Genomic DNA, 26,958 nt, shown 5'->3' with positions numbered 1-26,958 from the left:
GACCCATTGGAAATTACTCGAATGCTAGAAGTCCTTTGCTCTCAGAGGGTCAGTTAAGAATAGAAGGAGAAGTCACAGGCACTGGCTCGCTTACCTGCTGGGTGGTGCTGGTGACAATACCCTGCTGCAGGCGGTAGGCCTGCTCTTGAAGGTATTTTCTAGTCTCGTGATTTCGTAGCAGGTAGTTTTCTATCTGGAAATAAAGCACAGGCATCCCTCAAGAATACATTTCAACCCAGCGGAGAATAAAGTATAAGTGAAACAGTCAGTTGCTGAACTTAAAAACCGAAGCGTGAATATACACATCCTGCCAGTGCTTTGACCCCACAAAACACATGGGATGGAGAAACTGGCTTTCATTGTGAGTACTGGTGTTTTTAGTTAGAGATTCAACTTGCAGGTAATTGGAGTAATTTTTGTGTAACTCAGTAGTTGAAAAAGATAAGCAAGCTTTTAATTGCCTGCAGGGTTAGAGACCCCACTTCGTGACTTCATCACTTTCAGCACACAATCTCAATCCTTCTCTCACATGAATTTTTAACTACTCAACAGTTCAGAAGTTAAATAAATATCCCCAAGGAATAAGGGTGGTGCTCTCTGAATCTCTTATAGCCTTATTCCAGCTGTAGAATGTATCAGCACTTAGAAAATGCTTTATTTTTACGTAAAAAGAGAGAGAAAGAATCGCAACAAAATTTGAAGGATACAGGCTGTTACAACTCAAAGATATATACTAATTTCATTAACCCATCAAATTTTCATATTTTCTCAAAAACAGGACTGAATTATTAAAATTATAGCAAATAAAAAATAGATTTCTGTATTTTTATACATAGATTATCTACTATGAAAAATTCAAAGGTATAAATGATAACTAGATTAAAATAAGCATTCAAGAAGAATATGCAATAAATACATATTTAACATAAATGCAAGGTTAACTATTAAGAATGATGGATACCTATAAAGATGTTATTAAAGGAATAATCTGAGGTTGGTAAATTTTGTCATCTATTTTTAAAAATTTGTTGGTTTTGTTTGTTTTTAATAACATCACTTAACCATTTGGCTTTTAATTTGCCACAGCAGTTCCCTGGTTAAGAACTAACTAATAACTGTGAAGCGCTAAGTATTTTTACATTTTAATTTTCATTTTCCATATGCTAAAATGACTATTACTTAATATCAATTAGAAACTATTAAAATACAGACTATAATTACGATCATCCCTTGAAAATATAAAGCAGAACAAAATGTACCTTTCCATTAAACATAAATGAAGAAATTACAAAAATGAAAAGATACCTGAAATGAAACATCATTAAAGTGACACATTAATGCCTTGACAGTATATTACATTACTTTCTCTTGCTGCTTCCCAAGAAGTCATCTCTTTCCAAGGTGACATGACTATCAATGCAAAATATTTTGCTGAAAAGATTCTTGCTTGAAATATATGACAGGCACACACCACCACCCAGCTTCCGGTCCTTTTGCTTTATTAATTCTTATACATTTGGCCTCACTGCAGCACTGGCTGTGGCTGGGTCCAAGAGAAGTTTGCTTTTTCAGAAGGCTCATCTCACACACAGGCAGTGCATCCAAGGCTGGCTCATGCCTTCCAGACATTTCCCCAGATGCACCAGTGGTGCTTCCAGTTCAAAAGGAAGAAATAGTAACAATTTTCAAGTGACTTTAATACCAGGCCTGTATACACCACCACCAAAATTATTTGCATCTTAGATTAATAGGGTAAACTTTGCTTGCATGTACCATTTCAGACTAAGGACAAAAAACCCACCTCCTGAAGGACCAAAGGTGTCATTTGTCAGGTTTACTGGGCTCCCCTGGACAGCTGAGAGCAAGCTGGGAGATAACCTAGAGCTAGTCAGACATCTCTGGTCTCACTGCTGAAAACAGCACCAGCGCAAGAAGCAAAAACGAAACAAAAAAATCTGTATTTTAGTAAAGGAATCTTGTGTGTATGTTTTTAAGATTGAGTATTGAATCACAGTATTTTTTTCTTCAGCAGAGTAAAAGTAAATAGTCATATTTTTTCCAGAAGACAAAAATCCACCTGTTAAAATAAAAACCTGAATATGTAAGAACACAGCAATTTTACAAGAAAAACCAATAGGCTGGGTGTGGTGGCTCATACTTCAATCCCAACACTTTGGGAGGCTGAGGCAGGAGGATCACTTGAGCCCAGGAGTTTGAGACCAGCATGGGCAACATAGCAAGACTTCATCTCTACAAAAAATTAAAAAATTAGCCAGGCATTATGGCTCACTCCTGTAGTTCTAGCTACTCGGGAGGCTGAAGTGGGAGGATCACTTGAGCTCAGGAATTTGAGGCTATAGTGAACCATGACTGCACCACTGTACTCTGGCCTGGATGACAGAGTGAGACCTTGTCTCAGAAGAAAAAAAAAAGAACAGAAGAGAAGGAGAGGAGAGGCGAAGGAGGAGAGAAGAACAGGAGAATGAGAGGGAAGGAGAGGGGAGGGGAGAGAAAAGAAACCAATAAATATAAGCTTTAAAGTCACCTATTTTTTTATTAACAAAGCACAAATTTTACAGTTAACATATCTGCATATTTTGTCCTGAATGTCCATTTTCTCTTTTTTTGAGACGGAGTCTTGTGCTGTCGCCCAGGCTGGAGTGCAGTGGCACAATCTCGGCTCACTGCAAGCTCCACCTGCCGGGTTCACGCCATTCTCCCACCTCAGCCTCCCGAGTGGCTGGGACTACAGGTGCCCACCACCACACCTGGCTTATTTATTTATTTATTTTTTTGTACTTTTAGTAGAGACAGGGTTTCACCATTCACAGGATGGTCTTGATCTCCTGACCTTGTGATCCGCCCACCTCGGCCTCCCAAAGTGCTGGGATTACAGGCATTAGCCACCACGCCCGGCCCTGAATGTCCATTTTCTATACCTATTTTCAATTTTCTGACCTGTCAATTATGTCTTAATATAGTAGGATTCATATCTACCATGTTTGTAACTGTTTTCTATCTATTACATTTGTCCTTTGTTTCTTTTATCTTCCTTTTTTGCTACTGTCTCTGGTTTTAATTAAGCATTTTGTATGGTTACATTTCTCTTCTTTCCTAGTTTATCAATTATACTCCTTTTAAAAAAGTTTTTAGTGTTTGTCTTAGTGTTTGCAATATGCATTTATAAATAATCCAAGTCTACTTTCAAATAACGCTATATTGATGTAGGTAACTTATAACAGAATATTGTCAATTCCTTTTCCATCCTTTATACCACATTCACCCAGTACATTGTGGTTATTATTATTCTGAAAATAGTCATCTATTACATCAATTCATAATAAGAAAAATATAATGCTACCTTATTTTATTCCCTCTGATACTCCTCCTTTCTTTATGCAGATCCAATTTCTAATCTATATCATTTTCCTTCTCCCTGAAGAACTTTTTAACATTTCTTGCAAGACAGATCTACTAGTGATATATTATTCCCTCAGTTTTTGTTTATCCTAGAAAGTCTTTATTTCTCCATTACTTTTGAAGGATAATTTTCCTAGATATAGAATTCTAGGCTGCTGGGGGTTTTTTGCATCAACACTTTAAATAGTTCACTCCACTCTCTTCTTACTTACATGGTTTCTGACAAAAAGAGTGACATAATTCTTATCCTCATTTCTCAATACACAGGTGTTTTTTAAGTCTATGTTCTCTAAAGATTTTCTCTTTGTCGTTGGTTATCCACATTGTGAATTTGCTATGCCTATGGGTGCTTTTTTGGTATTTATCCTGCTTGGTGGTCTCTGAGCTTTCTGGATTTGTGGTTTAGTGTCTGTTGTGAATTTCAGAAAATTATCAGCCATTATGACTTCAGATGTTTCTTCTGTTCTTTTCTCTCTTTTCTTTCCTTCTGGTATTCCCATTAGTAGAAAGTTTCATCTTCTATAATTATCCCACAGTGCTGGGATAGTCTGTTCTTTTCTTTTCTTTTTTTTCTTTGTGCAATTCAGTTTGGGAAGTTTCTATTGAAGAATCTTAGAGCTCAATGATTCTTCCCTCAGCCATGTCCAGTCTACCAATAACCTCATCAAAGGCATTCTTCATTTCTGTTACAGGTTTCTTATCTCTAGTATTTCCTTTTAATTTTTTTTTCTTAAGAGCTTTTACCTCCTGCTTACATTACCCATCTGTTCTTGCATGTTGTCTGCTGTTTCCACTAGAGCCCTTAACAACTTAATCATGGTTATTTTAAGGGCTCTGATAATTCCAAAACTGGCATCATAGATAAGTCTCGTTCTGATGCTTGTTTTGTCTCTTTCACACTGTGTTTGTTGCTTTTTAACATGCTTTGTAATTTTTGGCTGAAAGCTGAAAATGACATACCTGGTAATACAACCTGAGGTAATCAGCCTTTTAGTGTGAGGTTTTATATGTTAACTGGCTAAGAGCTGGGCTCTGTTTAGTATTTGTTGTAGCTGTATATGCCAGAGGCTTTGATTTCCTCTAGTGTCCTTGCTTTTGTATCCCATTATTTTGGGGTTACCCTAGAAACTCTTTCTTAATTACAATCTGTGTCTTGCAGTTTGCTCAGTTGTAATCCACTGTTATTTTACTTGACATGGTGATAAGGTGTTAGGAAGGGGAAGTATTCTATAATCTTAGATTAGTTTTTGTTTGTTTGTTTGTTTTTAAGCAATCCTGGTCCCTGGGCTATGGCCTTTGGAAATATTTCTTATCCTTTTCAACCCTATCCCTTATGTGAGACAGGTTAGAGAGGGCGGGTTGTTTAATCATCTTTCCCCTGTTCAGGTAAGGTCCTACTAAAGTAATTTCTCTGGCTGGTAGATCTTTGTTATTTAGAAGAGAATGCTCTGAGTATATTTCAAAATGGTTATTTTACCCTTCCCCCTGCCAGAAAAAAAAAGGAAATTTTTCTCCAATCTTTACTGCGATAGCCCGTTGGGACTCATGGAAATAAAACCCATGAAAGGGTGGGGGTTCCCTAAAACTGGACCCCTAGGAGTTTTTGGCTCTTAAGCTAGTCTGTGCTAAGTCTCTGGCAATTCATCACTTACTGTTTAAGTGGTCCTGTAAGTTATTATCCTACTAGCTTCTGCTCCTGGCAAGCTGATCTTGGCTATGATTCACTGTGATTCTCTGTACCTCTCTTTCCAGTCCCCAGTTTTCAGGGTGATAGTTTTCCTTGTGGCTTAAGTTCTTTGACAGATCTAAGAAAAGTCATTGGTTTTCTGTTTGTTCAGATTTTTTTGTTGTTGTGAGGATGGGAGTGATAACTTCCAAGCTCTTGAGAGTTCAAATCTGAAACCAGAAACCTGGTTTCTCTAGAATATGTCTTTTATTCAAAGCTGATTAGTATCCTATTGGAAATTATAAAGATATCTAATATTTTTATGTAGCTTTTCACAAACTCCTTTTCACATATACTGTTTCACTGGATCCTCATGGTCACCTTAGGCAAATTAATCTTCCTACTCTTTGTTTTCCATATCTGTAATACTAGAACCTACTGCATCATTTATTTTAAGGATTACATGTAATAATTTATGTAAAACATTTAAAATAGTGCCAGACACCCAGTAAGAATTACATATTGTCAGCTAAACATAGTTATTACATAGCTTTATTTTTCCTACCTATACAGTTGAAAAAAATAAAGTTCAAAAAAATTGAGTAACTTATTGAAGGTTATGGGACGAGTTTAATTTTAAGTCAGATATTCTAAATTCAAATCTTGATTTCTTTTGCCATACCACAGCTTTTTCCTCTCTCATCTCCAATCATATTGTCTTCTATTCAACATATGCCTAAAAAGCATTCAAGCGACCAGGCATGGTGGCTCACACCTATAATCCCAACACTTTGGGAGGCCAAGGCAGGAGGATTACTTGAGTGCAGGAGTTTGAGACCAGCTTGGGCAACATAGTGAAACCTCGTCTCTATAAAAAATTTTAAAAATTAGCTGGGCACAGTGGCATACACTTGTAGTCCTGGTTGAGATGGGAGGATCACTTGAGCACAAGTGGTTGAGGCTGCAGTGAGCCATGACTGCACCACTGCACTCCAGCTTGGGCAACAGAGCCAGACCCTGTCAACCAATCAATCAATCAATGAAGTATCCAATCATACATACTAGGCACTGTGCTGTGAGAATAAGCAAGATGAAAAAATACATAAGCTCTGCCATCAAATAACTCATAGACCATTAGGAGAATAAAACATGGAGCCAGGTAACTTAAATCAATGTTGCAAGGCCAATGACAGAGAGGAGCACAGGAAATCCTAAGACCACACACCTAGAGAAAGAAAGGACCTCTGAGAGGTCTTCCTGGATGAGCCGACACTTGATTTCAATCTCAACAGACCTGCATGGTAGTCAGGAAAGAAAAAGGATGTCTGGAATATAGCAGGGATTCTCAAACTTACAAACACCAGGAAAGCTTGTGAAAACACAAATGCTAAGTCCTACCCCAGTTTCTGAGGCTTAATAATTTGCATTTTTAATGAGTTCCTTGAGACAGGTCAAAACAAAAGAGTTGGCCAAAGATGAAGTGGGAAGTGTACAGGAGGCAGATCCTGGACAGAATTTCCTGCTGTGTTAAGGAGACCCAGCTTTATTTATCCTGAAAGCCACTAGGAAGGGATAGAGTGAAGATTTTAGTCTGCTCAGATTTACCATGAAATAGGATGGCTATTTTTTATTGCAACATGTAAAACTGACAAGAGGAGGCAAATGTGGCAACAATCCTGGTAAGAAATGATGAGACTTGAAGGAAGGTATCCATAATGGGAACAGAGGGAAGGAAAGCTAATGAAGAGATTTATGCTACACAATGGTAGAGTTACTGATTGATTAGCTAAGGAAGAAATGATAGAGGAAAGTCAACTTTGGAACACTAGATGGAAGGTGGTAACACTGTGATCTGAGCAACTCCTTCATCAACTAAGATGGACCCGAAGGTTAAGGAAACAAAGTTACCTATGGGGTAAGGGTTCAGGGCCAGCTGGCAAGGCAAATTTCTAAATCCCTACAGCTCTAAACTCCCTAACAACAGGAGCTATCAGATCCCTTTTACTGTGATTTACAACCCAGACCACTACGACTCTGACTGGACAGAGGGCCAGCCTTATATTCTTTTTTTTTTTTTTTTTTTTTTTTGAGATGGAATCTCGCTCTGTCGGCCAGGCTGGAGTGCAGTGGCATGGATCTCAGCTCACTGCAAGCTCCGTCTCCCGGGTTCACGCCATTCTCCTGCCTCAGCCTCCCGAGTAGCTGGGACTACAGGCGCCCACCACCTAGTCAGGCTAATTTTTTGTATTTTTAGTAGAGACGGGGTTTCACCGTGTTAGCCAGGATGGTCTCGATCTCCTGACCTCATGATCCGCCTGCCTCAGCCTCCCAAAGTGTTGGGATTACAGGCGTGAGCCACCGCGCCCATCCACATTCTTTATTGATAAGTAACTGCAGACCTTAAACCAGTTTCAGCCAGGGTACAGAGGCTGCTCACAAACTGTCTTTGTGTACTATAGTTCTAACATAAAGAACCAAAATCACCCTCATTTTAATGCTAAAACCTCACCCCAAAGTGAATATGAGATGTATGTTACATGTTTACCCACTGCACATGCACTCTGCTCCCCTCATAAACATGTATAGCTTCCCCCCAAGCCTGCTGAATATGTACAACTCGGCTGTATGACGCAGGCCTTGTGAAGCATAAAACCCAACCTGCCCTTCCCTTCTTTGAAGAGAGGAGCACATTCAGCACACACCAGAGACTGTCTCTTCCCAGTTTGCAAACCAGTAACATTAATGAAGCTCTCCTTTCTAAAATTTAGCCATCTTGGTGGTCTTTTGGATGACATCGCCAAGGAGAAAGAACAAAGGAGGTTGGAAAAGTTCAAAGATTCCTCAAATAATACCACAGTGTGAGTGGAGTAGGCGTCTTCAGATGGGAAATATTTGAGCACATCTAAAATGCAGAGAAAGGTGGCCATAAAAAGAGAAGGATGAAGATATGGAAGAGCAAGGGAATGATTCAGAGGTTTCCAGCACAGGGCAGAATAAGGGGGTCAAATGCACCAGGGAATGGCTGGGCTTTGAAGTGGAAGGTACCTCTGAGTGTGCCAGTACAGAGGCAGGAATGGGTGTAGATTTACATACATTTATAGATGAGGATGGTAAAGTGAGAGCTCAGGAATACTCTAAATTTCTTGATGAAAAAAGAAGAGAGGGATCCATCTGTTGAGGATGAAGAGGAGGGAAGCTGTGCAAACTGATACTCAGTTCCACACATTTCTCCCCCAGCCAATCAGGAAGTTAACTATACTTAAGCTCTGGCATGTTGATGCTGTAAGAATGTTATTTTATTCCACTTAAATTGCATGGCAAGCTTTAGTGTTCCTTAGTTTACTCCTCCCCCAGTCATGCATTACCCCAGTTGTGGTCATAAGAACATAAGACAGTGTGAAAAAAAAAAAAAAAAAACTTCGTAAAATAACAAAGTATTGTTTATAAGTTCAGGAACATAACCACAATTCAAATGTGAATTTCTTGTAATTAAGCTACTGATTCTTTAATACCTTTTGCAGAGCGTCTTCTGTTTTTTCAGGGTTTGTTTTTAGGGCTTGAGAAGCATCATACATAGGAATTGGCATAAATCTTAATGTGTAGTTCCTAGAAAAAGGAGAAAATAATATACTTATTTAAAAATAACTTCCTATTACCTTAATTCAGCACTCTTCTTTTAAAAATCCAAAAGGATAGCTGCAAGAGTAGCTTAGAAAATTCCAAACCACCAGACCATTTAGGCCCCTAGATTGCAGATTATCCTTTGTAATAACCACATGTGCAAATACCACAGGCAACCACATCAACTCACACTACCTACAAAACTGACACAACTTTGAGGAATGCAGTTTTGTTGTTTTGTTTTTAGTTTTGGATTCCATCAAGGACAGAATTTTCACACTGGGATTGAAAAGATGAACTGAGGGAAAGCCTAGGGAAAGTCCAGCATCAACTTGCTACATGGGTTTTAGTAACCAATAGATCTGACTCTACTTGGGTCCCCACAGTGATTATGTGTGACAACCAGCCCCAAACTGGTAAAGGAAAAAAACAGAAATAAAAACAAAACATTTGCTTGCAAAGCAAGCCATTAGCATCCACAAAATAGTCTATTAAGTTTCTGGGCTCCATTAAATGAAGATGTCCAGTATACATGGGATTATCTCTTTTAAAGCTGCTGGGAAAGGGTCTGCTGCCTGGCTAAACACTCTGACCTCTGCAGGTCCTTTCAGCTTGAGTTCAAGAGCTAATGTCCACCAGGCTCTAGAAACCAAATGAAGCAACTGTTGATTGCTGTATATTATCCCATTGCTACTGGCAGGCCTATTAAACACAAACATGCAGGAGTGAGCCATTTTTGTGTGAGGAAAACACACAGAACTCTGAAGCTGGTCCCTGGCCTTTGATCCTGACCCTGCTACAAACTGCTATGTGCTCAGATGACCATTAACACCTGCTCACCTACCACAAACGCCAGTATTAGAGATGACTTCTGTCCTCCACCCCAAAATGCATCTGTCCATTTCTACAACACGGTGCTCAGGAAGAGCTCAATTTCACCTTGGGCTACTTGGTGGCAACTGGGACATTAAAATTGCACAGTAGCTGCCTTGTTTTAGGACTCTAAACTATCAGCAGCACTCACGTGTGCTTCTCAGGCATATTTAGACGACATCTATTAAAAGAATAAATCAGCAACTAACTCCCAAAATAAGGTACTAATAAAGAATAAATAATAAAGAAAACCATCAAGTTAATAGTAGCAGTCTAGATGGGCTAATGGAAAAAAATATTCACCCAGTCCAACTTATAGAGTAGCTTCATGTAAAATAATCAGACAAAGAGAAAGCTGTAATTTCTATTGCTTTAATTTTTATCTTAGCTTTGTTTTAGCAAAATTGTTTTTGTTTGCCTTCAGAAAATCCAGCCAAATGAAACTAAGAGACGATATGTCTTTTTTACGGCCTTGACAATTTTTCTTTCCCTCATCCAATTCCTATCATGTTACAGACCAGCATAGTTTATTTAAACCAAATGTGATTTTGAAGCATTGGCATGTTGGAGCAGAGCATATATAATCGACTGTGATCAAGGGAGTCCAACAGTCAATCTGGAAATGCTGAGTATTGGTTGTGCATGCTCCTGGCTTCTTCCAAACACCAGCCTGCACTGGCAGTCTACAACAACATCAGGGTGGCAACTGTGCTGTTAGCATCCAGATGCAGCTCAGTGTAAATAAATGTCTCCATTTGGGGTTTTGTGGTACAATAGGAGTAACCATAGGTGGGTGTGTAATCATGCAGTGGCAATGCAAAACTGATAGTCTAAGCTGCCTTACCCCTATTTAGTGATGCCCTGGGGTCAGCACAGAGAAGGGGCTGAGAGATGAGTCTCTGTGATTTTGTAATGGTAGTAACTTTGAACTCCTGGCTGAAGTAGAGCCACAGGATTTAGAAATGGAAGGGGCTTAGAGATCATTTATCCTAATCCTCTCATTTCATGAAAAAAGAATTAATCAGAGAGGTAAAATGCCTTGATCAAGATCACAGGCTTGTGGGTGACAGAACTGAAGACTGAATGAAGGACTCCTCATTCCCAGTCTAGGGTTGTACCACAACACCATGTCAGGCATGAGAGGCCCTCCTGGGAGGCCTCACATATACAAGGAATCTGGAAAAACACAAAATAATGAGCATTTCCTCCCCTTTCCCAGGGAAACGGCTTCTATGCTATCCGCCCCTTATTTTTCACCCATATTTTATAGCCTCTCATTTTTAATGCTATAAATCTGCTTTGTTCACTTCTGCCTTTATAATACAATATGAGGATCGAAAAGCCCAGAAAGAACCACATTCCTAGTATTACTTTCAACTATGTCTAGTATTATTTTCTCATTTAGTTTACTGGGAAAGTAAATTCAACAATAAATAATAATTGCAGGCTTTAGTTACTGAAGTAATGAAGAAAGTCTTTCATAGTAATGAGACAACTTAGCCCTGGGCTTACCATTTATCAATTTCACCTTTATTTTCTGGACCTCAGCTTTCTTCTCACCAGTGAATTCAAAGGTGTCACAATAGGAAAAAGAACAAGACCTAGTGTAGATTGTGAAATCTACACAATTTCCACAAAGGGGAAAGGAAACAAGGCAAGTGTCACGCAGCCCCTTTCCCGTGATCTCATTTAATTCTCACGACAGTGTGGTGTTCTTGGCAGAACAGGCATCTGTGCCCTCATTTCATACATAAGGAAACTCCCACCAGGAGAAATTGAATGTCTTCCAAGATCCCATAGCTGGTTAGCTGTAGACTAAATTCAGACCCAGATCTTCTGATCCCCAATAAACAGTTGATTCTATTACCCCACAGGTAACATATATACCATTGGTTTTTGTTTTTTTATTTTCCTAGAAAGAAATCCTAATTCAAACTTACTTTTCCATAGCAACAGCTATATCCTGAAAGCCTTGTGCAGTGATGTTGTTCTTGTCCCATATTACAGTCCTGTTTGAAAATCAAATCACATAAATGATCAGACACTTAGAGAAAATGATTCTCACATTGAATATAAACCTCTTATAGACAGCAGTGTGTAGATATTTCAGTACAGCTGCATTATGTGAGCAAGGAATAATGTTCATCTTCATTTCTAACAAAACAAGGATAAGCATTTCCCCCAATATTATATTCGTAACACATTTACCATGCAAGTAGTATGGAAAAACTGTACTTAAAGCAATAGCACATATGTTCACTTACTATTATGTTATCTAACTTTCACTAGACAGAAAACTCTAAATTCTGATATTTCTCTGATATTCTCCCAATCATATTCTTATATTTATGTCTGAGGTGGAAGCTATTTACAAAAGATGCTAACCAGTTCCATGCCCAATATAAAGAATTTCAGCTACTGAGATTTTTCCCCCCAAACAGTAAAACACTAGTGTTTCTAAAACACTAGAGAGAATCTGTCATAGTTCCTTGTGTTTTCATTATTTCCCTGACATGGCTTAATTAGTAATCCTAGGAACTTCCTCACTCTGCTGGCAAAACATCAGTTACTATAAACAGGAGTTTGTTTGCTTTTTAAACACAAAATCTATTTGGGGAGAAAAATATTACTTTACCTTCAGAATGTGTATACTTCAGAGGTATTTAGGATTTGTCAGTTCACCCTGACACATAAAATAGCTTTTATTTGTCTGGATGATCCCGGCCTCACAACTTTCACTGCCTTCCCTTCCTAATCTCGATGACCTTCTTTACACACATACTGACCTTCAAAGAAATTGCTGCAGATTTTGGGTTTTGGCTTCAGCTTAGACAGAAAACTCAGACTTTTATGCCGGAGAATAGAAAAACATCATGAAAGAGCCCTTGAGGAGCAATGTGAATTAACTCTTCATTAACCAGACTGCTGACCTAGGTAGCAACTCCAATCTCTCTGAATGATGGATGGCAACAAGGTGACAGTGGAGCTAGTCCTTGAGAAAAGCCACACTTAAGAAACATGGAATGAAACTGCTAAAGAGAACAGCTAGCACCCAGTGTGAGCCTGGTTTTCAACCAGCAGACCTTTTGTACCCCTTGTTTTTAAGTCTTTATATTGGCAGGCATGAGCAAGGGGGTTAAGACCTTGGGCTCACAGAGAAGTATGGGCTCTGCTCACTTAGTGTTGCCTACAAAACCCTCCTAGCTTCTCACTGCCTTTACCCCCACATTGGTCAGCTATCAACACTGATGCAAAATAGGAAATTGTGGCAGTTCTCAGTCAGGTTCTACCTTACAACAGAACTATAAGACAACAGACCGAAGGAATCACTACTTCTAAATTTGGGAACAGCCTCCTCATTATTCTGACAGAAATCTTGACATTGTCACCTCTTCTCCTCAAGATGGCCTCATGGGAAGCCCAGGTCCCCTTGGACCCAGCAGCTCTGCAATGCTTGCTGTTCAGAATCTGCTCCAAGCCTTCCTCATGAGCAGGGAGGGTGGGATCTGCCTACCTGAGCTTAGTGTTGATCTGCAGTGCTTTGGCCAGCATCTTCGCTCCCATGTCCCCCATTCCGTTGCCGCTAATGTCCACTTTGGTCAGGGAGGTGTTGCTTCCCAGGGCATTGATGATGATGGTGACCTCAGTCTTGAGTTTCGAGTCAGCCAGGGACAAGGACTGCAGAGGCTGCGGAGCAAATGACACACGGCACTCAGCAGTCTCATCAAAGCAGCACCCACTCTCCACGATGCATTTCGTGGAGAATGAGAGGGGATGGACCTACTGCACGTGTCTGATTTTAGAACTACTACCTAAAAGACACTCGTGGATAGAAACTTAAGGTTCTGGCACAAAATGGACCGCTGGAGTCAAAGATGGAGAACTTGTGTTTTAATGCTGAATACCTACCACTTCTCTTTTAAGGGAAGCCAGGGAAAGACATGCAGGCTGACAAATGCCAGCGTGAAGCAGAGGATAGGATGAAATAAATAAAAACATAACATAAAAATTTCTCAGCTTAATATGATCACCCTTTATACGCATTTTATTTTTATACAAGGTGAAATGACACCTTAAAATACTAATAGAGGACAAATACAAGATAAAACCAGCCAGGATTAATAATAGCTGACAATTATTGAACAATTACTATGTTTAACCACCATTTAAGCTTTTTATGTATATTAATTCACTTAATCTTCCCACTAACCCATTGCTTAGATGCTACTGTTATCCCCATTTCCCAAACCAACAAACAGAAAAGTTAGGTGACTCAACCAAGGTTACATTGTTAGAAAGCACCTGAACTAGGATTCAAACCCAGATGTACTGGTTCCAGATTTCATGCTCCTAACCTTATACCACATCTCCCTATTAGCTTATCTCAGATCTTTTTGATCATCACCCTTTAATTTTATCTTTTTTTTTTTTTTTGAGACAGGGTCTCGCTCTGTGCAGAATGCACAGGCTGGAGTGCAGTGGTACAATCACCACTCACTGCAGCCTTGACCTCTTGGGCTCAAGCCATCCTCCCACCTCAGCCTCCTGAGTAGCTGGAACTACAGGTGCGTACCACCACATTCGGCTCATTTTAAAATATTTTTTGTAGAGACAAGGTCTCACTATGTTGCCAAGGCTGGTCTTGAACTCCCAGGCTCAAGTGATCCTCTCACCTTGGTATCCTAAATTGCTGGAATTACAGGCATGAGCCACCACACTCGGCCTTAACTTTATCTGTTAAGTTTTAATCAGAAGATACATCTACAATTCTTTTTTTAAGTCAAACTTGTGCGGCTTTTTTTTTTTTTTTTTTTTTTGAGACAAGGTCTCGCTCTGTCCCCCCAAGCTGGAGTGCTGCAGTGGCATAATCTCAGCTTACTGCAACCTCCGCCTCCCAGAATCAAGTGATTCTCCTGCCTCAGCCTCCCGAGTAGCTGGGATTACAGGCGCCCACCACCAAGCCTGGCTAATTTTTGTATTTTTAGTAGAGACAGGGTTTCACCATGTTGGCCAGGCTGGTCTCAAACTCCTGACTTCAAGTGATCCACCAGCCTCAGTCTCCCAAAGTGCTAGGATTACAGGCGTGAACCACCGCACCAGGCCTTGTGTGAGGTTTTTATTTGACCATAAGCTGTATGGTGAATCCAAACAAGTCCACTCATTTTCCATCCATTTAAACCAGATATTGAAAGCCACTCAGCCTAAAGGCAGGTTTTGTTTGTCTTGCATGGTATCTGACCAAAATAATAATAGTAACAATAAATTAATAGAGCTTCCTACTTACACCCAGCTCACTTTACTAGTTTATGTTTCCTTCCTAGCCCTGTGGGCATTTGAGTTTGCATTCCTTGATTTAAGCCATAACTTATTAAAGTGGGGGTAAGAAGTTCAGGTTAACCAGGTTGAACCAATGTAGCTCTAAATGTCAGAATTCAGACTTCCCTGGGAGATGTGGATGTCTCCTGGGTTGCGTGGGGTCCTCTATATTGTCCTAGCCACACTAAACAAATTATATGGTTATTGCATAAGCAGTCCCAACACTACAGGAAGTAGTGATAGAAGCAGCTTCTGGGGTAATCTATGACCAAGTTCCACAATGCTTGGGGGATTGAAGCTCTCAAGGTGTGCCTGGGTGGTCTACACGACAGCCCCCACACACAGCCTGGGGTTTGTCTGTGTCTACTCAAACACTTAGCATTGACTTCCAAAGCAACATCTGTGAGAGGTTCATCTTCCAAAGGGCTACAGGAGACAGAATGAGGGTGTTGATGGTTTCAAGACTCAGATATCAACAAAGCATCATTATGCATTTGGTTGGTACCAAGAGACAACAAGCATATTATTGTCCTTATCATCCAAATTTACCATGGCTTTTAAAGTTAATACATTTATGGTAAAATCAAAAGGTAATGCTGTATTAATCAGAATCAAATTTATAAAAGTTAAATGGCCCGGTAAGTGCTAAGGCGATTAAAACCTGGGCCAAAAAGTCTGCATACATTTAGACTCAAGTGGGTTTAGCTTAGTTTCTTCAATTTTCTTAACATCCTACATACAGGTAAGCGGAAATGACAACTAAAAACACTTCAGGCTCAGGAAACTTACTGTTTTAAAGAAAAACAAACACAATATGCTTTAATAAAAAGATATAATTACATCTTTCATTATTTCAATAATCTTGATTCAATTACTATGAAAATGATATATTATAGCTTCTTCCTAATACTGGAAAACTGCCAACTCTCCGAGCTATCAAGCATCAATTCCAGGACTATATTCAAATTCTAATACACCCCAGTTAATACTTAAAAATAATAGGCAGAGTCATTAATGCAAACAGAACAGCCTGAATTGCGTGCATATTTATAAGGTCATCCCTTCTTGATTTATTGTACTTCTGTGTAACATTACTATTTGAAATCTTACTATTTCTTTTTCATAGCTGAACATGCTTAATCTGAGAATCTATCTCCTGGCTACAGGCGCCCCCAGGAGAAACATATTCTGTTCTACTGGTTATAATATGAGTTCATATGTAATACTTCAGAACAAAACTCACTGTCATCTTGGCCCTCTATGTTACTGTCCCATGACTCTGGGTGCAGCAGACTGAAAACCACTGTCTATAGCTGAAGGTGACACTGGAACCCACCAGCATGTAGGTTTTTCAACTGAACATAATGTATAATACTGGGTGAATAAGGTATTCCATAGGCTGGTCAAAGAACAAGCTCTACAAACACCAGGTCAGAATGTAAAAAGTAAAGAGATTATTTTTTAATATGTAAAACTTGTAAATAAATAAAACAATAAATGATCCCAATTGTACCAGGTATTGGTAAAAATTTTTATCGTCACAAGACTCATCTCCTAATCATTTCTAATTATTTTGCATATTACCGATTTAAAAGTAGAAAAAAACAGAAGAATTGCTTTCTGAAAAAGCCATCTACTTTTCAATGGCAGGAACATAAAAAGCTTTTCATTGTACAGCATTATGAGTGCCACTCTATTCAAACTTGTGACTTGACAGAATTCACATTTATATAGCAAACTTTATCATCTACAGATATGGTTTTAGGTATATTTTAACTATCATCTTTAAGTAACAGACTTCCAGAATTATAGACACAGTTTGAAGAACCTCACACAATGAGCAAAACATAAAATTTATGTACTTTTCATATAAATATACATTTTCCTAAAGTATGTGTTAAGAAAAAAACATTTTGGGGTGAATTTTAAGTATAATTATGTAATATTAGCTTCCCTAATCTGTTAAAACTGGGCCAATACTGGAAAATCAGAAACTCAAACAAGGCAGAGTGATGCAAAGTCAAATTAAATATGTAAAGCAAACAGCATAAACTCTGAGAAGTCTAAATTACATTCTAATTATACCCCTAATTTCAATAACCCAGCATAAGAGCAACAAAATATGGGGTTTATTAGGAAATGAGGGTAAGGAGAAGTGCTGAATTCATTAAACAATAATGAGATTCATTTTCTAGCCCACAGATTGAAAATTACATCCACAATGAAGAGGAAAGAGAACAGAATTTTCTCCTGCCCACCAGCTCAGAGCCCCGTCAAAGAAGTGGGGGCAACGGCAAGTGAGTAAGTGTCCAGTGTCTATCCCTCCTGGCCTCTTAGCTTTCACAGAAAAGTCAGCTTACAGCTGTAATAGAATTTGCTCTTCCCTGGTATGAATTCAGAAGGGAAAATGATACTTTTTCAAAATGTGACATACTCCACATGATTAATATAAAAATCATCCTCATGACCTACAAAAGTAGCTATTACAAAACATGAGTAATGTGACTCTTCATAGTAGGAATACAAAGTCATCTGAGTTTTAGGAACTGGAAAAGCTGAGTCTGGTGACCAAATAGGACTTTGAGAGGAAAGGGACAAAATCTTAGAGAGCATCAGTAAAGTATAAGGTGTAACACACCAGCTCTAAATCAAATGGATTCATGGTAGACTGCTTCTTATTTTGTCCATAAAATAACTTTTCTTTCTCCTAATCCATTTTCAAGGACAGCAAAATAAGATACTATTTGAAATTAAACTTCTTTACCCTGAACTAAATTTTGGTCAGGAGCAACGAAAGGGGATTAAAAATACAGAGTGCTACTAGACTTCAAGAAGCAATTAAAGACGGAAGAAAACTTCCTTGGTCTCCTATAATTCCACATAATTATTAGATGAAATTCAAATTAGCAATATGATATTTCTCGGCATTATATAAGGTCATAAAGTCAACTAGATTGTAAAAATTCATGCCTGAAGATTAGTTTATTAGCTAAAGTTAGGGAGTAGTAAGGCTAATTAAAAGATAGGCTCAGGAGTCAATTTATACTTCTTTTTATCTATTAGTGACAATCTTCCTTTAATTGACAGTGAGTTGAATGAAGTAAAAAAGTAAGTTTTTAAATACATTCTACAACTCTACTAAAGCGTATTTATTCCATTTTTAAAAAGTAATGGAAAATGTACACGTTGATAAAACTATCTGAAAGCATTTCAGCATTAATCCAGTAGAAATAATCAGTAAGAATGGCAACAAACAGAAGATTTTAGTAAAAAATGTTTAACATAATACTCACTGATTCTTCATCTTGAATCATCTGTACTAAGTTGTCCAATACAGGTGTCAGATTTCTAAAGAGATTTTAGAGATGTGGACAGTGGAATCAAATCAAAAGCTTTCAGGAGGCTGGTTATTTTCATCATTGTCATATAAAAAAATTCAAAACTCTTACTTGGATTTCATATTATTAAAATTTTTGCCTAACGCCAGGTGTTGTATTGATCTGTTTTTACTGAGCCACACTATTAAGGTAGATAGGTCAGATTCTAAACCTGGAAAGAATCAGAGCAAGTAGAACATCAAAACACATGTGTATAAATTAATTTTCAGCTGGAACACAATTAAGCAAAGGTGACACGTAGTTGGATGACTTCCTTTACCTTCCTGAGGGGCCTGGGATTCTAATCTTTTATTTTCAAAGGCACTCTTTGCTCTCTTTTCATGTCCTATTATTTCACAGGGATAAACTCATTCTCTACAAAGACTTATCTAAATCTCTTATACAATCAGTGACTAAACCAAGTCAGCAGGAAATGGGAATGAATAATGGCAGAAAGTTTCATCTCTCCCCACCACTCTGTGAGAGAAGATTCCAACAAACTGTTCACTGTGAGGTAAGTGGAGTTAAAGTTGTCTATGCAAATTTCACAGGTTCACACTAACATGATACTACAATCAGCAGAAATGAAGCTAATGAAATAAGCTTCTGAATAAATAAGAGTACAATTTTATTATCAGCAAGAATGCAAAAAGTTGGTCTCAGACCTTTTTCAATGTACTGGTGATATTTTTATAACTGAGTTGTTTTACTGCATAGACTTTGCATAGTTGGCCACAGAATCAACTTAGTAAGACTGTGGCACAGATTTATTCTACAAATATACCCCATTGTTAAATTTAAAAGCCCTATTAGTCAAAAAATAAAAAACAATTTTTTTATTAAGGTATTGTCTGGATTTGGGTAGAAGATTATTTTCCCCTTATTAACTTGCTTCAAAAAATATTTCAGTTTCATTTCTTTTCAATGTCTGACTTACCATTGTCAGAGATGTCTAAGCTGGTGATGTTGTGTATTTCAGCAATGCAACCTTCTAATACTTGAGCACCTCCTGATCTCAGCTAGAGAAACACAAACCAAACACAAAGTAAAGTCTTCACTCTACTGGAGATGTAATCAAAAAATTAAAAATAGGAGAGATAGTCAGTCTTAAAATAAACTTAGTACCAAAGAAAAAGTAAAAGCTTATCAACTCCAAAGAAGCTATTATCAGTGGGTAAAGAGCCTATCACTAGCCATTGCTGCTGTTTCCTATGCCATGTGATTCCACATTAAATCCTAAAAACATTAGAAAAAAACAAAAGAGAAACAAGATGACCACCACCCACGCCACTATAGTAGCAAAGCAGTGCATTATCAACCCAGAAGAATTTCTTCATTTCTGACTTTTGGAAATTTAATAAATTCATTTTATACATGAGAAAGTTACTGTTTTATTTGACTGTTACCGATTCCAAGGTGTAAACTCTCCACCCAACCAAAGGAGACAATGAAGACTTACTTTGATTGTCAAACATTTTAGGAAGGACCCATCCCTACCTGTTCTAAGACATGAGTGTGAGTTCTCACTCATAAGGCAGATATTAGCTAACTAAAGATGACTGCAAAATGATTTGTACAAATGCTTCGAGCCATGGAGGGAAAAATGTTAAATTAATATAAAATATTATTATCATGATTGTTTTAGAGCAAAACTAAGTGCAAATGATTATTCTCACCTCATTTGCAATTTTATTTAAAAGAGAAAGACAACCTGAAAAACCCAATACAGTACTTTTCATCTTTTTCTATGAAACCAAAGCATACTTTATAGCAGTCATAATATCTCTGTGTTTTCCATTCAGCAAATATTTGTTGAGTTCCTACTCTGTGTAAGGCATTGTGAAGGATGCAAAGTTTCCTAAGCTGTGGCCCTTTTGCTCTGTAAACTTACTATCTAATGAGGAAAAACAAACTATCATTTTTTGGAAACCTACTATGAACCAAGGAACATGGCAAGTCCTTTACTCATGTAGGAAAATTAAAATTTATAAAAATTTTGACAACAAATTTACAGTACAAGGTGCTATTTTCCACGTGTCTAGGTTTTGATGTAAGAATTAGAAGAATCCTCATTTCCCTATTTTGGATGCGATATCAGGATAATTTCAGTTGGGATATTTACATTCAGCCATTCCTACTTTTTTGAGACAGCGTCTCACTGTGTTGCTCAGGCTTGTCTTGAACTCCTGGGTTCAAACGATCCTCCCACCTCAGCCTCCCAAGTATCTGGAATTACAGGCATGTGCCACCGCATCTCACCATTTCTACTTTTTAAGGTGACAGATTGCTCTAAGGTGAGCTCTGAAGTAGAGTATTACACAGAGGCAGACCTCTCCAAGGGACTGGTCTACATACTTCAGGGAAACCAAAACCAACTTCACAGCTGAAGGGCTTCTAACCTGTGTGTGAAGCTATTGTCAGGACTGACTGACAGGCCCATTTCACTACACCTGCTTGTTTTCTCAGGAGCTCTCCAGCTTACCTAAATGCCCCATCGAGCCTATCTCATCATGACACCTGTACATCTTCCCCAGCACCTTGCTACTCAAAATTTGAGATGAATAAGTACAGAAATTGAGTGTAAAAATTTTTAGAAACCTTAGTAGTAAAAATTTTAGGTCTGTTGTATCTAATCATAAAAATTGGGGGCTTGCATATCTATGTCTTTCTAAATATTTCTTGTATTTTATTCGTATTATATTTTATAAATGTATTGGTTTATGATAGATTGGAAGTTTAAAAAAACATAAAAATAGTTTATTTACTACAGATATTTACTACTTGAAGAAGTAAATGTGTACATACACTATGTCAAAGCTAAAGCAAGAACTCATTTAAGCAAACACTTCTCAAAAAACAATTTGATTTTTAGAGCAAGAAAAAAGTAGGCTTTTGAGAAGATAAACGTAAATGCGTTAAGTCTTCACAATTTCATATTTGCTGATAGTGATTTACTTGTTGAGAAATAAAATTTCTGTTAGAAAATTTCTATGTTCTATCATTGTAAAGTACAGTAAAAATATTCCATTTATAGAAATAGAAAATATAGGTAACATTTAAATGTTTAACTTTGTTTATACATACTCCTTACTTATGTAGTATATACACATAAAACATACTTTCCAATGCTTAAAAAATAATCAAATGTATCAATATATTCTAATTGATTCATAAAGTACTTACACAATGGCCAAGCTAATGAAAGCCCAAGGAGAAAAAACAGAAACCATTATCAGCAGTATGCAGAACAAGAATAAAGAAGAAGCTAAAGTTTCTATCAATACAAAATGTAAAAAAGCAAAGAGTCAGAAAAAATACTTCTAACTAAAATTTTCTCCCAAAACAAAAATTCAGATAAGAAAATAACTAAGCTTTAGTTACCAAGAACATTCAAGTCACAGGTTATTAAATGTCTAAAATTCCCCCAAAGCTAAAGCTTTCCCAAAACAGTAAAAGCTTTTTCATTACTGTAAATGAAAATCCTTTTAAATGAATTTGCATAATTAGAGGCTGTCTGCATGTGTGCATGTAAAACTGGTTTTTAAATTACCCTTATTTGGATCCCACACACCAGCATTATTTACAAGAAAGCAAGATCAAAGAGAAGTAAATGTGACTAAAATGTTGAACACTTTTTAAACTGTTAAAAATAAAATCATATTTCTTTCAAAAGAGTAGTATCCTCTCATTCAAGGAAGGTGGAACATTTCTGATCTTACTCATAATTCTAAGGAAAAAGTTATATCGAACACTCAAATATCCATAATGGGGATAAGGACAGCAAGGAAAATTAAAATCAAGAAGGAACTTTTAATAATTTACTTTCCTTCCTTAATATCATTTGTCATTTAAAAAGATATGGCAAAAATATAAAATGACCCCCAAATTATCTACTATTCTTTCAGAGGGGTTCCAATAGTAATTTTTTTTAAATTAATTTTTATCCTGGGAAATTTTCATACATAAAACTGAATGGTATAGGTTTCTCCAAGGACAGAAAACATGATTACACAACATCCAGTTCATAATGTCCACTTTCTAGCAGGATTTGATGCCAAATAACAATCTAGTACCTAAGAAGGATGTATATAAACACAGTTGTTTTCTTTCTTTTTTGTTTGTTTGTTTGTTTGAGACGGAGTCACTGTCTCCCAGGCTGGAGTGCAACGGCACGATCTTGACTCACTGCAACCCCTACCTCGCAGGTTCAAGCGATTCTCCTGCCTCAGCCTCCCAAGTAGCTGGGATTACAGGCGTGCACTACCATGCCTAGCTAATTTTTGTATTTTTAGTAGAGACGGGTTTCACCATGTTAGCCAGACTGGTCCTGAACTCCTGACCTCAAGTGATCTGCCTGCCTTGGCCTCCCAAAGTGCTGGGATGACAGGCGTGAGCCATCATGCCCAGGCAAATACAGTCATTTTCAAGGTGCAAACAGTTGCAGATATTCATTGCTTTCATACATGCATCCTGTCACGTGGAACATTTGCAATTCTGCATTCTGTACCTGGCCTGACAGGGAAGTGATAGGTAAGGGGCACTACAATGATGCTTGCCTCAAGGTTGGTTGAATGACTATCAAATGGAATGAAACTGTCTCAAAAGTTTGTATTCAATTGCTGCAAAACTCATTACAAATGTCAGTATTTGGTGCTCTTTTTTCTACTCATCATGAATTGCAATAAACTGTAGGATCATCTTCAGAAAAGCTTCCACTTAAAGAAACTAACTCCCACACCCACGCCTACAACTAAGCCACAGCTATAATTAATTGCCCTTTGCATCTTCTCTGAAGTATTAGAGACTTTTGTCTCTCATTTGGAAGGAGACTCAGTTTGAAGAATTTAGTCCCAGCATTTACCAATTCTTCTCTTAATGTATAACTATGAAGTTATAAGATTTTTAAACATACAAGAATGCACATGGCGAGGCACAGTAGCTCATACCTGTAATCCCAGCACTTTGAGAGGCCGAGGTAGGTGGATTACTTGAGGTCAGGAGTTCGAGACCAGCCTGGCCAACATGGTAAAACCCCATCTCTACTAATAATATAAAAATTAGCCAGACACAGTGGCATATGCCTGTAATCCCAGCTACTCAGGAGGCTGAGGCAGGAGAATAGCTTGAACCCCGGAGGTGCAGTGTGCAGTGAGCCAAGATTGCACAACTGCACTCCAGCCTTGGTGACAGAGCAAAACTTCGTCTCAATTAAAAAAAAGAGAGAATGAAAGATCCATTGCCTCTCTTCAGATACTTGGGTACATGGGAATACTACTCATGAACGCCAATATCACTACTGCCATAGAAAATGGTTTTGAAGCTCTTTAGAACTAACCTACAGGGCAATGGAACACACACATTTCTCTGAACATCTGTACTGACACTAAATCCTTACCCTTTGAGAATGAATAAGGATCAGCCACAGGCCATTCTGAAGCTAATCTGGCCATGAAGTATAATACTGTCTTGTGTCAAAAAATCAGGTTTCAAGAAGAATTTGTCTCATCATAAACTGATGAGAGTAATCCTTCTTGAAAGATGTAAAATAGCTTTGAAGGCAATTCCCAAAAATGTTTTGGTAAAGACTGAATATTTATAAAGCTTCTAAATAAAAATGTTTAGAAGGGCAATACTGACCTATGATGTCAATTCTGACATTCCAAATAAAGCTCCTCCATCTCAAACCTTTTACTCCCCAGATGATGGCTCACATATGCTGGGCTGGAGTAGTGACGTTGTACCAGACGCTAGCCCTGAAAACTATTATTTCCATTCAATAGATGAGCAACAAAGGCTGAAAGAAGGTGAGTCACCTAATAAGCTAAGTAACTGAGCCAGGTTTCAAAGGGGGCCTTTTGATTCCAAAGTGCTCACCCTTGGCTCACTCTTTTGCCTCCCATAACTACTTTGAGTCATTTTCATACACAAAAGAGACTCCTTTTCAGTACTAAAAGACCAAGGGAAAGAAAGAGAGGTGATGATATAATTAATGTAAAATGCCTTAAGGAACACAGAAGTTTTTTCCTATAAGTATAGAAGTTATCTGAAAACGTAAGGTTAATTTCAGTGCTTATTACCTTAGCTATCACAGATCCAAAAGAATACAGACCAACATTTTAGATTTAATTTTCCAAATAACAATGATGTTTGTATCGTAAGAAAGCAACTCCATAAGTTCTAAATACCCACAGGAAACTTTTTTTTTAATAGCATGAAGTGTAAGTCTCCTCTCTCATTCAAATTAATGAGTGTGAAATGCCTATTTCAGGGGAATAAAGAATACCCTGAGAACCTACAAGCCAACTTATTAGGAAAGGTGAGAATGAACAATAAAGGAACCAGCATATGGCAAAATCAAAAATAATTTGCTTAAGTTATTCTAAGCTCCCTGTCCAAACACTCTTACTTCCTACTTTAAGACTATTTTCCCCTTTCCTCCCAATAATCTCAACTACCATCTTTTACCATCATTTATCCTCTATAACACTCATATTAGTGTGATTTTAAAATCAATCACCGGATTTATTCCCCCTACCAGGAGAAGAAATAAATCTGGATCAAAAATTCTATATAGTAGATGTTTTATATTAAAATGAATCACCTATTTATAAATATAAGATGACATCAAGGTATCTCACAATAGCTTCTGTTTCCCTGGCTGAGGTGGATTTGTATTAGAGGTACCCACAGGATGCATTGAGCTCTTACGGAGCCCACATCAGAAACTGCAGGACAACCCCTCCTACCACCACCCCACCCCCACCCACGGCCCCAAGCACAATGATCAACACCTGCCAGCCAAATGCGCTGGACCTTGACTCATCCTAGGTCTGCCAGCTCCTCATCCTGAGTAAGTCATCCTCAGAAAAATAACCTCCCAAGATGACAATGGTATCAAGGAGAAATTTCATTTCTCACCACCTTTTGGATTTTAAGACTAGATTTATCTGATCATCGGAGAAAGTCAAGGGCTGAAGCTGCTACGATTTCAACTGGTATGCTAAGAGTGGAGAGGGTTTATAGCTAAACAGAGAACAGGCAGAAAGAAAATATACATATTCATGATTTTAAACTTCCGTGATAGTAAGAGCTTCTTTCTAAGAGGATTACATAAACTCTGCAATATCAAACACAGATGATTAAAGACTCAAACAGTTAACACTCAAAGTGTCAAGCATTCCAGCATGAATTATATTGGAAATCCAAACACTTTTGGGGGGAGATTTATTATATTATGAAGAGAAGCAAACTGAAACTTACTTAAATGTGGACATCTAGGCCTAAGAAACAAAATGTCATAAAACACTATAACATAGTTTAGAAAAACAATTTTGTGTTTTACCAACTTTCATGCATCAACATAACATGTGACTTTATAAATGTGGTCACCAGTACTGTGATTCAAGTTATAAGTGGGGAGAACATGGTACTACAATACTTTCAAGACTTCCCCATGTCGGCAGTATCAATTTATCATATAATGCATAAGTGAAAGGCCAAAATGAAGTTGGAATTATCACAATAATACTGTTCAATCTCATCATTGGAGGTTAACCATTTGACCTGAATTCCTGCCTTCGTTAAAAAGATTATAAAGTCTACTAGCAATTAAGTTGAACTTTACAAAACTGCCAATAGTCTGCAATTTTTGACATGCAAAATATCAGTTTTATAGGGTTCATCTACTATACCTATCTGAAAGTTATTCCCAATAGATCATAAAGGAGTTTAAAGAACAAGGTATATAGCAATCTTTGGCAACATGGTCCCTATCAATTTATTTGAGAAGAAAATGCCTAACCATACTTAGTAGTCTAATAATTATCACAGTCAATATTACTATTAGCAAAAGAGAATGAGGACAGAGTATTTTCATCATGGATCTGCCATTGGTGAGTTATATTATTTCCACTTCTTTCGACCTCAGTTTACCTATAATTAAGGAACCAGATGATCACTTATGCCCATCCCAGCTTTATCACAGAACTGAAAAAAAGATGTTAGACTGCTGGCAGTCACGATATTTAATCAGGATTGTAAAACCACATTAGAAGTTATTGCTAATTTAGTAGTTTGATCTGATAGAGCAGTAAAGTTTACACCAACTTACTTTTTTTTTTTTTTTGAGATAGAGTCTAGCTGTCACCCAGGCTGGAGTGCATTGGTACAATCTCGGCTCACTGCAACCTCCGCCTCCCAGGTTCAAGCAATTCTCTGCCTCAGCCTCCCGAGTAGCTGGGATTATAGGCACCCGCCACCACACCCAGCTAATTTTTGTATTTTTAGTAGAGACAGGGTCACCATCTTGGCCAGGCTGGTCTTGAACTTCTGACCTCGTGATCCACCCGCCTAGGCCTCCCAAAGTGCTGGGATTACAGGCATTGACTGCGCCCAGCCTGGTGTGTTTTTTTTGTTTGTTTGTTTGTTTGTTTTTTTGACAGAATAACCTATCCCACCCCCTTCATCTCTCACTCCTCCCCCTATTAAAAATAAAATTACTATTGGCATGCCCCTCAGTAAAGTGCTGGTAAACAAATAATTAATTAATATTACCAGATTTGGTTTCTACTTTATAGTCTGTTTTTATAAATGAAAGATCATTAATCTGCACATGAAAATTCCACAACGCAAGGTTAGTTTTTTAGAGTTCTATTGTTTGGGTTTGTTTGTTTTTTTTTTTTTTTT

The 26,958-nt window shown here is 37.8% G+C and overlaps 1 protein-coding gene across 16 annotated transcripts in view; it reads right to left on the bottom strand.

Moving 5' to 3' along the window:
* CARMIL1 (capping protein regulator and myosin 1 linker 1) overlaps nt 1-26,958 on the bottom strand; it is a 340,777-nt gene that overhangs the window by 91,428 nt on the left and 222,391 nt on the right. For all 16 annotated transcript variants that reach the window (XM_063605168.1, XM_063605169.1, XM_063605172.1 and 13 more), the window contains 7 exons: nt 19,211-19,292; nt 18,346-18,445; nt 18,190-18,244; nt 13,095-13,267; nt 11,521-11,589; nt 8,599-8,692; nt 95-193 (listed from right to left, as the gene is read on the bottom strand). In XM_063605168.1, the coding sequence (XP_063461238.1) occupies nt 95-193; nt 8,599-8,692; nt 11,521-11,589; nt 13,095-13,267; nt 18,190-18,244; nt 18,346-18,445; nt 19,211-19,292 (672 nt within the window). The remainder of the gene's footprint in view (nt 1-94; nt 194-8,598; nt 8,693-11,520; nt 11,590-13,094; nt 13,268-18,189; nt 18,245-18,345; nt 18,446-19,210; nt 19,293-26,958) is intronic.

Source organism: Pan paniscus, chromosome 5, assembly GCF_029289425.2.
Source record: "Pan paniscus chromosome 5, NHGRI_mPanPan1-v2.0_pri, whole genome shotgun sequence".
Classification (NCBI taxonomy): Eukaryota; Metazoa; Chordata; class Mammalia; order Primates; family Hominidae; genus Pan; species Pan paniscus.
This window is presented reverse-complemented; position numbering and strand designations above follow the sequence as displayed.